This window comes from Megalobrama amblycephala, linkage group LG15 (assembly GCF_018812025.1).
Source record: "Megalobrama amblycephala isolate DHTTF-2021 linkage group LG15, ASM1881202v1, whole genome shotgun sequence".
NCBI classification, from domain to species: domain Eukaryota; kingdom Metazoa; phylum Chordata; class Actinopteri; order Cypriniformes; family Xenocyprididae; genus Megalobrama; species Megalobrama amblycephala.
Window position 1 is genome coordinate 16,448,483 of NC_063058.1, and position 12,212 is coordinate 16,460,694.

Genomic DNA, 12,212 nt, shown 5'->3' on the forward strand with positions numbered 1-12,212 from the left:
CTCACAATTGTTAGATAAAAAGTTGCCATTACCTTTTTTAATTTTTTATTTTGTAGCGGAAACAAGCTTCCATAAATCACCATTAAACAATTTCAATAATTTTAGCAATTTCAGTTTCAATAATTCCTGCATAGCTGATGAAAAAATTGGTTCAATGACAAATACGAGCATCTACGATAAAGTCAAAGAAAAGTCTAGTTTTAAATGCATGTGCAAGAAAGCTTTCAATATAATGACTTTAAGAATGTCATGTGGTGTAACCATCAAGTAAAATTGCATATGATAATTATTAAATAATTATGTAATTATTAAAAGATTAACGTTTTTAAATATATTTTCCGAGGTAACATGCAATTCATTAAAAATTAATTCTTAAATATTATGTTTTTGTAAAGTTATAACATGACATTGTAGAACATAAACTAACCTTGCCTCGTCATAAAAAAGTCAAATTATCTAGTATTTTAATAAACTTGTTGACCTTGACGGTCATAAAGCTCTGCAGGGGTCCTTCCTATGATATAATTTACTGTTTTTTAATAGTTATACACCCTTTTCTGCGTGTTGGTTGCATTACATGACATTGTTGGTCATAAATTAAAAACATGCTTATCATTAAAATAAAACATCTTCATCATATAAGAGGTATATTTAACCTATTGTATGTGTGAATTGCAATTTTTCATATATATTTGAATGAATCAGAAGGAAAAATGCATGTCACACCATTGATCCAAATACGTATTTGTTAGCCAAACTCGATCTTTTGCCTATATCAATTTATTCTTCATGCTATGGCCAATAATTGAGTTGTTGCAACACATTTGATCAATTCGCACACATTTTTGCAGTAATCTGAAGTGAAAATGCTTGCTATCTTTGGTATAAGTGTCACCTGAGGCGTTTGGAATCCATCCATGTTTGCTAGTGTTGCAAAAGGAGCTGGATGCCAGTGTGAAAAGGTGAGAAATGCTCAGTTGTGATGGGAGCCATTGGTAGCCTTGAAATCCACAGCTACTACAATGCACGCTATGAGTGAAGCCCTTCGAAGAGTTGCAAGGACAGCTGATTTCTCTCATTGATTTATGGAATAGTAATTCTGTTCCCATGGCGATGCTCTCTGCTTTATTTTAATCACATCATTTGATATCACATCATTTCATATTTTTTTTAACAACTAGCTAAAATGCATCACATACCCATCCATACGCTGCTGGATAGCCTTGAAAGTTGACGATCTAGTGCAGTGTTCAAATTCGGATGTGGTTAAATCCAGCATCGGCTGGTTAGCAACCACACAAGTATTCTGCTGAAGTCTCTTGAACCTTTCCGAGCAACACTCATGCACATTCCTGATTGATATATTTCCATGGAAACATGCTCTACACTGTACAAACCCTGTTGCTAAGGAGTGGGCCTTGGTAAGATTTTTTTTCTCTTTTTGTGGCATCTTTTTTTTTCCCTCTCTCACACACTCTCTCTCCCTCTCACGGCACTGAGAACAGAGCTTACATACCATCTTTTCCAATGCTACGGTTCTGTTCTCCATGTGTGTGGTGCTGATGGTCAGCTGTCACCTGAGCACTCGAGGAGACGCGAGAGTTTTTGGAGATGGGAAGTTAGGCGTCAGGGCCTGTGGGATAGAGAAAAGTGGCAATCCCCCCCTCAGGCAAGGAGAACTGAGTGTTTCTCGGATTGACTCAGGGGTTGAACTAAAGGGGACCAATGGACGAAACTAGCAGATCCAGGAAGAAGGTTCATTTTGGAGGTATGTTGATTTGAGGATGTGGCGAACTGAGAAGGTTTGTGATGACTTGCGCGACTAATAATTGCATGTTTTGCTCTGCGCTGATGTTTGCACTGTGGACAGAATGATTAGTCGAAGATAAAATTTCAGTTGCAGTTGATCATGGTTTTTGCAGCACAAAAGAGTTTGTTCTGAAACAGAATTTCTTGTACTTTTTGAGTTTTGCATGTTAAGGTAATTGAGCATCCGATGACTTATAGTGACTCTTTGTGTTCATTTCAAAGGGCCTGAACAGTTATTGTTGCAAACAAATTGTAGTAAAATGGTCATATTTTTTTATCTAACTTAGTTCTCAGTCGTGTTTTAACTGTCAAAGATGACAAATCAGGTAAAATAGTTTTATTTTATTGAACTGTGAGTGAGAAACTGTGGTCAAGTTTGTAGTTTTAAAACTTCAGAGTGACTGGCAGAATATTTTAGTTATTACTTTTTTTCCAGCGGTGTGCTCTGACGCAGCCATGAAAGTTAAGCGTTACTTGCCTCCCGTTTACTATCTTTATGAATTTTATCAAGTGAGCCACATAGCTAGTTACCCCTGGTGATTTGAAATCCGGTGTTGTAGCAACTGTCATCGCTGCTCGCCCTCATGTCAAATAGACTTTTTTTCTCACACTGTCCACAGAGGAACAACGCTCGTGTCAAGTATGTGTGGCTCTGTGTGTACGTGCCAGAACTCTTTTTGTTGTAAAGACGACACAGCTGCTAAAGGGAAAAACTGACAGGGTGTTCTATTAAGATGTGAGAAAGAGAACGAAAAAGAGATTGCACTTAACACGGTGGCCATTTTATTCATCCTATTAATTATAACATCAGCATCTCTTTGGTATTAATTTCCTCTGCTCAATTACATGCATGGAAAATCAGGTATTGCTCAACTGGATCAAGCACAACACATCTATAAATGGTAATGTCAAGGCTCAGAGTGTGATGATTCACTTGCACACTCAAACGATTCAGTTTTGGTTTATTCATTTCATGGGATGCATCATAACACATTCAGTCTGACCTCAGTATTGTTTGATTGGTTTTCATATAAAAGGCAAAAATGAAAGCAAAAATAAGTATGCTTACTTTTCGGAAATGGTCATGATTCATATTTTTTGTTAATACCAATGAATTTGAACCTCTCTAGATGGACACATTTTGATTAACCAAAACATTAGTTATATATTTGAAACCACTGACATATGGGGAGGACATCTTACATTAGCAGTCACAGGATAGAGCGGATGTCTCTGAAGAATTGTGCTGAATCTAAACCTCCTTTTGTTTGAACATCAAAACGTTTCAGCTCAACAAAGAATTGAGCGTCTGTAACTTTAACAGCTAACCAGTGAGTAGGTTGGAAGGGGAAAGTGTTGAATCCCACGCAGCCTCCTGACTACTGATATCATCGTGTATCAACAGAACCGCAGAGGACAATACAAATGGTGCAGTTTTCAGAAGCTGCATCCTGCAGAATAAACTCCTCGAGAATCTCATTAATGGATGTATATGTGTATATGGTTGCTCAGGATCTTTATTAACATCAGTTGTGCCCCCTTTAATGTCTGTGCTTCCTCCCTAGACACAATCTTTATTGGGGCCGTGCTCAACGTCAAGGTGATTCGATTGAATTTGGATATTAATCGACTGTTCGTTTTTGATCCATTTGTACGAGCCCTCTGCGGACAGTTGTTTTAATGACGTACAAACATGATGCCTCGTAGACGATTAATCTCTGCGACATAAAAAATTCTCTCCATTAGCTTTGTTGGCTCTTATCCTGGTTCCTTCCATAAAACGCAGTCAATATTTGGCCTTCCTGAGCTCTCTCGGAGGACTAGTCTAGTTTGGCTCCATTATGGGCCAAATGGTCCCTGTCTTCCAAAGGGCTTTTTATTGGTTGCAATTAAATGTGGAATGTGGTATAGTTGGTGTAGTGCAGATTTTGAATTCACTGTTAATTCATTTTGAGCTCATGGCGTGGGATCAAGAAATGTGATTTTGTGTGTGTGTGTGTGTTTGTGTCCTGCTGGTATTGATTTTTAGTGACAGTCTGCATGTCAAAGTGAAACTGCAAAAACACCTTTTGTTATTTATTTCTTTATTTTCTAAAGCACAGTTGGTATCGTCGCGTTGGCAAAATGATTAAATGTTTAAAAAATGGCACCTGGGACTGTGTGACATATGGCACACAGTAAGACCAATTTGTGACTAGACAGCTTTTTTAGTGCAATTATGTAACCGAACCTTTACAACATTCTCACTTTATCACATCTGCTGTACCTCTCAAAAACGACGGTGCTTATTTTTATTCTTTTTGCACATTTTATATTCGGTGTGAAAGTGATGATAATGATGTTGAAGCGTTCAAAGTTCTGTGGGTTAGTGCTTGAACACAGTCACACCAGAATTTTGGTAGAAACTTTTGTTTATGTGTGAAAATAAGTAAAAAAAAAAAAAGGAATTTTATGGCTCTTTCTCTGTTGCACAGATTCGGACCACTATGCAACATTGAAATATTACATAATTGGAGTTATCTGAAGTAAATGTCTGTGAATATGTCTTCACAGATGCCCGGGCGGACCGTTCAGAGAGGAGGAAGCTCTTCCGACACTACACTGTGGGATCTTATGACAGTTTTGATGCATCAAGGTATGATCAAACATTATTCTAATCCTTTTAACCATGTTTTAAAGTGTGTCGGGTTCAATACATGATGGTAGTTTTAAATGAGTGCTCTATTGCGTACATATTTACAGTTCAGACAAGGATACTGATAGATCTTTTTTACTGTAACTAATTTTCTGTATAGAGAACATTGCGGTGTCAAATTTGAGTATGTTTTGCCTCAACAAAGTCAGCTAAACTGGTGACCGAGGCCTTGAGAGGCAAGAAAATGACAGTAATAAACATTCCTATGTCGTCGTCATAATCAGGCCCACACAAAATCTGTGCTTGCGGAATTCCACTCACAAAGTTATACAGATTGTGTTAAACAGATGTTTGTTTATTAAAAGGATAGTTCACCAAAAAAATTAAAATTCACCCACATACTACAAGATAATCAGGCTAATTTTGGGCCCAATTCTACCCTTCCGACAATCCTAGGTAAAGTGCTGATTATCTTGATGGTTCTACCGATTATCTTGTCAGATTTTCCTGTGGTGTGAGGTGTGTTAAAGGGATAGTTCACCCAAAAATGAAAATTCTGTCATTATATACTCACCCTCATGTTGTTCCAAACCCGTAAGAAGTTCATTCATCTTCAGAACACAAATGAAGATCTTTTTGATGAAATCTGCGAGTTTTCTGTCCCTCCATAGACAGCTATGCATAAAAGTTCATAAAGAGATTGTAAAACTAATCCATATGAATTGAGCAGTTTAGTCCAAATTTTCTGAATCATTATATAATGATTACATTTAACATTAATAATAAATTAAAGGTGCCCTAGAATTAAAAATTGAATTTATATTGGCATAGTTAAATAACAAGAGTTCAGTACATGGAAATGACATACAGTGAGTCTCAAACTCCATTGTTTCTTCCTTCTTATATAAATCTCATTTGTTTAAACGACCTCCGAAGAACAGGCGAATCTCAACATAACACCGACTGTTACGTAACAGTCGGGGTGTACGCCCCCAATATTTGCATATGCCAGCCCATGATCTAGGCATTAGACAAGGGCAGCTAGTATTAACGTCTGGATCTGTGCACAGCTGAATCGTCAGACTAGGTAAGCAAGCAAGGACAACAGCGAAAAATGACAGATGGAGCAATAATAACTGACATGATCCATTATAACATGATATTTTTAGTGATATTTGTAAATTGTCTTTCTAAATGTTTCGTTAGCATGTTGCTAATGTACTGTTAAATGTGGTTAAAGTTACCATCGTTTCTTACTGTATTCACGGAGACAAGAGCCGTCGCTATTTTCATTTGTATGACTTGAGTCTGTATAATGCACAAACACAACTTCATTCTTTATAAATCTCTCCAACAGTGTGTAATGTTAGCTTTAGCCACGGAGCATAGCCTCAAACTCATTCAGAATCAATGTAAACATCCAAATAAATACAATACTCACATAATCCGACGCATGCATGACGAACACTTTGTAAAGATCCATTTTGAGGGTTATATTAGCTGTGTGAACTTTGTTTATGCAGTGATAGAGTCGAGAGCCCGGGAGGGGGCGGAGAGCGTGAGCATTTAAAGGGGCCGCAGCATGAATCGGCGCATTTCTAATTATGCCCCAAAATAGGCAGTTAAAAAAATTAATTTTAAAAAATCTATGCGGTATTTTGAGCTGAAACTTCACAGACACATTCAGGGGACACCTTAGACTTATATTACATCTTGTAAAAAAATGTTCGATGGCACCTTTAAAACATTCATACACACGTCATTCATGCACACGTCAGTTGTGGAAATGAAAGCTCAAGCATGTTTGCTTGACACTTCTCGTATGAGGTTCATTCTCATGTTACGCAGCACGTTTAAGCTTGTTCAGTTGAGCTTCTGTTAATGTTCGCTGATCAATGTTTATATGTAAATAAAAGCCTAAATTAAATCTGTTCAACATATAATGCAATCAAGTATCTTCAGAAAATGTGGACTAAACCTTGAGCGGTTTAGTCCAAATTCATATGGATTGGTTTTACGATCTCTTTATGAACTTTTTGAAGCATTAAATTTTCAGTTGTGTTGCTGTCCGGAGGGACAGAAAGTTCTCAGATTTCGGCAAAAAGATCTTCATTTGTGTTCCAAAGATGAACGAATGTCTTGCGGGTTTGAAACGACACAAGGGTTAGAAATTAATGACAGAATTTTCATTTTTGGGTGAACTAACCCTCTAAGAATGATTGAATCTGCTTGGAAGATCGTCGGGACCGCACCATTCTCAATTCAGAAATCTTGTTGTGTGGGGGGAACCCCGAGGACAAACGCGCACTCACTCTGTAGATTGTCACGTGGAATGAAAGATACCCAATCAGAAAGCGAACTGACAGAAGACTGTAGCATAACACAACTTCATCCAAACCATTTTCTCCGCAAATTTTCTGTTAAAAGCAGTCCAGACGGTATTATCTCAATTTCTTCTTGCCCGTCGTCCGCCATGTTGGTTTACTCTAAAGTCATGTTTGTCTGTGAGAGATTTTGCGAGATTTCCCATATTCACAGTTGGGATAATAATATTAATAATAATTAATAATACTTACCATATTTATCACATTTTAAACGGTTAGTTCACCCAAAAATCATTAAAGGTGCCCTAGAATTAAAAATTGAATTTATATTGGCATAGTTAAATAACAAGAGTTCAGTACATAGATATGACATACAGTGAGTCTCAAACTCCATTGTTTCCTCCTTCTTATATAAATCTCATTTATTTAAAAGACCTCCGAAGAACAGGCGAATCTCAACATAACACCGACTGTTACGTAACAGTCGGGATCATTAATATGTACGCCCCCAATATTTGCATATGCCAGCTCATGTTCAAAGCATTAGACAAGGGCAGGCAGTATTAACGTCTGGATCTGTGCACAGCTGAATCAACAGACTAGGTAAGCAAACAAGAACAATAGCGAAAAATGGCAGATGGAGTGATAATAACTGACATGATCCATGATTACATGATATTTTTAGTGATATTTGTAAACTGTCTTTCTAAATGTTTCGTTAGCATGTTGCTAATGTACTGGTAAATGTGGTTAAAGTTACCATTGTTTCTTATTGTATTCACTGAGACAAGAGCCGTCGTTATTTTCATTATTAAACACTTGCAGTCTGTATAATTCATAAACACAACTTCATTCTTTATAAATCTCTCCAACAGTGTAGCATTAGCCGTTAGCCACGGAGCATAGCCTCAAACTCATTCAGAATCAAATGTAAACATCCAAAGAAATACTATACTCACATGATCCGACGCATACATGCAGCATGCATGACGAACACTTTGTAAAGATCCATTTTGAGGGTTATATTAGCTGTGTGAACTTTGTTTATGCTGTTCAAGACAAGTGCGAGCTGCGGGGGCGGAGAGCACGAGCATTTAAAGGGGCCGCAGCATGAATCGGCGCATTTCTAATTATGCCTCAAAATAGGCAGTTAATAAAAATCTATGGGGTATTTTGAGCTGAAACTTCACAGACACATTCAGGGGGCACTTTAGACTTATATTACATCTTGTAAAAAAACATTCAATGGCACCTTTAAGTACTCACCCTCATGTCTTTCCATATCTGTAAGACCTTCGCTCATCTTCAAAACGCAAATTAAGATATTAATCCACGAGGTTTCTGTCCATCCATAGAGATCCAACACAACTATCACTTTCAAGGTCCAGAAAGGTAGTAAAGACATCATTAAAGTACTCCATGTGACTCCGTGGTTTAACCTCAACTTTATGAAGCCATGCGAGTGCTTTGTTTGCGCAAAAAACATAATTTACCACTTTATTTACGAAATAATATTATCCAAAGTGCGAAACAGTGTCAGCTCTCGTATGAACACAAAACGCATGCATCGTGATGCTCTTGTGAATGCATGTTGCAGATCAATATTTTCGTAAATAAAGTGGTAAATTATGTTTTATTTTGCGCATAGAAAGCGCTCGCGCCACTTCATAAAATTAGAGTTAAACCACTGGAGTCACATGGAGTACTGGACCTTGAAAGTGGTAGTTATGTCGGATCTCTATGGAGGGACAGAAAGCTCTCGGATTTCATCAAAAATATCTTAATTTGTGTTCCGAAGATGAACGAAGGTCTTACGGATGTGGAACGACATGAAGGTGAGTAATGACAGAATTTTCATTTTGGGGTGAACTAGCCCTTTAAATATTTCATTGAATTTGGCAGATTTTCCACCAGAATCACAGAAAATGTGGGGGAAAATCTGCAGGTTCGGGCCTGGTGAAGGCCTAATTTTAATAAGTCTAATAGTTTGACTATCCTAATCCTTTAAAAATTGGCCAGTCTGTTTTCAAAATCCTAAAAATATGTTAATATTTTTTATTTTACTTTTTATTTGCATTTTACATACACCAAAAGAGATAACCTTGATTATTAATCTACAAAGTATAATCAAAGAGTAAAATAAAAAAAAGATCATTAATCAATTGTTCATGACCAGTGATATATAATTAATAATTATTCTTGTCAGCGCATCAAAGTGCAGCACAAATCATCCATTTACCCCTGCACATCCATAACGCTAAAACCATAATTTCCCAAAACTTTGCCTTCTCACTATCATTTAACACTAAGCGCCACACAAGCACATTGTTATTCACAGGGGAAAAATGGTTTGAAGAGTGTGAAAACTCTTTAAATGGACAGTTATGTAAGCAACGCTCGAGCTTGGGGTCGTCACTGCCCGATGCAGACACTCTGATGGCATTTTAAAAAAAATCAGCCCTTTGACATTATGATGTCATAATATGTGGCTGCAAATCTGCACATTTGAAATAAATTGTCTGTCCTTGACAGTGTGATTTTAGCTACAAATCAGTGGTTCACTGTGGAGTCTAATAAGGCAATAAAATAATGATTTCAAATCATATTTTTATTATAAACAAAAACATTATTTTAAGCTATTGAACTCTGCTATTTAAGTGTAATATGTATATGTTTTTTTTTTTTTTTTTTTTGCTCTACTATGAACTTTACACATTTGGCACAGTGTGTTAAAAAGACAAAAAAAGAGACAGATCCTCTCGCATCCGGCTACCATACTCCTACCCAGCTGACACACCCCTCGCTCGGAGCTGGTTGTCATGGAGACAGAGAATCCATGGCAATGCAGTGCAGGCTACTTCCTGCTGCAGGGAGCTTGAGTGACAGGCGTACAGAAGGACGTAGGTGCTTTTAGGTGAACTTGTCACAGATACACGTATGATACCTGTTAGTTGTGTCAGTCACACTGATTTCATTCTCCAGATATTATGATAAATACATTCGCAATGGATTCCGGCGTAAACTTTTCGGCAGGATAAAACTGAATGGATTTAAGACGCATTATTTAGTTTTGGTTAAATAGCTAATCCACACTGGCACGTGATAAATATTGGTCCGTGATGGACAGCGCTCTGAATGTGTTGTGTAGGAGTCAACAAAAGGTGTTTGGAATGAAATCAACTCGCAGGTATAAATACATTATGAGCAAATAATATTTCCAAGCTATTGAGCCCCTTCTAACAGGCCAGGATATTAATGACCTTGTTGCTCTGTGACATCGCCACAGTGTCCCCTTCAAAGCAGATTATGTTGCCATGACAACCGTGCATCATTCCTCAGGAGTCAGCACTCTACCTTTTGAGCTCGGAGCTCTTTCAATATTTCAATAAGACGTTATCTTATAGTTTAAGACTGTGCGGCAAGTCCGTCAATCTTGCGATCGCATTTTAAGCCCATATTGTCAATATGCTCAAGTTTTTATGGGATTATAAACACTTCAAGTTCTTTCTAATAAAACTTATTTTAGGGTCCAATTCATTCTAAGGACACGGTCAAGATACAAGGTTCACTAAAATGTAATAGCGCAGACCACAATCCCATTTCCTGATATGAATGAAGTTCATGTACCAGGTGGAAATGAGACTCCAGCTCTTTGTGAGAGATGTCTGTGACGGTGCAATTCGGTGCCTATTCAGTACTTGATTTCCAGGACTGGATTTAATACTCCATCTAAAAGATGGTAAGCCCTCTTGTCCTTCAGGGAGAAGAGAGAACATTTGCTTTTCATTGCTGTCATATTCAAACTGCTTATCCCTAGATATTTCCGGTGCCTTCTATGGTTGAACACCTTCAGTAATTGATCTGCTAGTGCTAGGAAGGAGGTAACACTTAGATGTTGTGGTGTCATATAGTATACGCTGCCCTCCAAAAGTTTGGAAACACCCCTGGCTAAGTGTGGTTTTGGACGATATCAGCATAAATCCTTATCATTTTTTGGTGCAAATACATTAAAGTTACTTGACATTATCATTGAAGACCAGCAATAATAATTTTCATTTCGATTACATAATAATGGCAATATATACATGTCAAAGTCAGACATGCCCCTTTGCCAGCTGTGATGCCTGGTTACTGGTTTAAACTTGGCCCAGGTTTGTAAAAGATTTTTGGGTCAGCACACCTTAATAGCTTCAACAATTAAGTTTAGAATACAATGAACCAATCAGAACCCAGTTCAGGTCAGATAGCTGCTAATAATGGATATTTTGATGAATCGAAAATGTAAGTTTTTTCAATGTATAAACTGTTTATGTAATAAAATATGTTTTCGTAGTTTGTGCTGTCCCTTATCAGTGCAAAATTATCACAAATTAAAAAAAGGATTCATGCCAATATTGTCTAAAACTCGTTTCCAAACTTTTGGAGGGCAGTGTACCTACTACAAATATCTCTCTAATAATAAATCAATCAATCAATTTTCAGTCAAAAAATGGAATTAATAAATCATATTGCATTTGAAAGCATTTCTTTGACTATAATATAAGATTATACGGCTTTGTGTTAAAGGAATAGTTCACCTAAATTCATGAATGATAGAATTAATGAAAGATTAAAGGGATCGTTCACCCAAAAATTTAAATTCTGTCATCATTTACTCACGCCCATAAATTTCTTTGTTCTGCTGAACACAAATGAACATATTTTGAAGAAAGTTTCTAACCAAGCTGCTCCATTGACTTCTATAGTAGGAAAATAAATACTATGATGCCCCAGAACTGTTCAGTTTCTCACATTCTTCAAAATATCTTCCTTTGTGTTCAACAAAACAAAAAAATGTATACAGGTTTGGAACAACCCCAGGGTTACTAAATGGTTTTGGGTGAACTATCCCTTTAATGTCATTAGGACCACATTTTAGATTTATTTAGCCTCTAAAAAGTCTATGAAAAGTCATTAAAAAGTCTTTATAAACTCTTTTTGAAATATTTGCACTTTTAATGACTGATTATTTGTTATATCTGTAATGTTGAAATCTGGCATTATCTCATAATTTGGTAACAGGCTGCTCAGGGCGATTATTTCCAAATATTTATTATTCAAAAAGTGCTAAAAGAACCATTTATGTAAGCGTTAAACAACCGAAACCGTTATATTATTTACAATTCCGGTCTGTAATGGACACATTCAATTATTTTTAGTCGCGCGTTCAGTTCAGGCCAGTGCGCGCGCGCACATGCATACATTCTTCGTCTCTCTTTCGCGCGCTCTCTCTTTCTCTGTGGCACTGTAAACCGTCTCTCTCCCGCTTTCTCTCTATCACTCTCTCTCTCACACTCCCTCTCCCTCTCTCTCTCTCTCTCTCTCTCTCTCTCATACCCATTTCTCCAAGATTACCGCTCATGTTTTCCTCTGGTGATTTTCATCCTTCATCTGGCGGTTATGTC

General features: G+C 37.2%; 1 protein-coding gene across 7 annotated transcripts in view; it reads left to right on the forward strand.

Annotated features, from left to right (window-relative positions):
* shank2b (SH3 and multiple ankyrin repeat domains 2b) overlaps positions 1-12,212 on the forward strand; it is a 133,706-nt gene that overhangs the window by 85,262 nt on the left and 36,232 nt on the right. For all 7 annotated transcript variants that reach the window (XM_048158396.1, XM_048158395.1, XM_048158397.1 and 4 more), the window contains one exon: positions 4,363-4,444. In XM_048158396.1, coding sequence (XP_048014353.1) covers positions 4,363-4,444 — 82 coding nt within the window. The remainder of the gene's footprint in view (positions 1-4,362; positions 4,445-12,212) is intronic.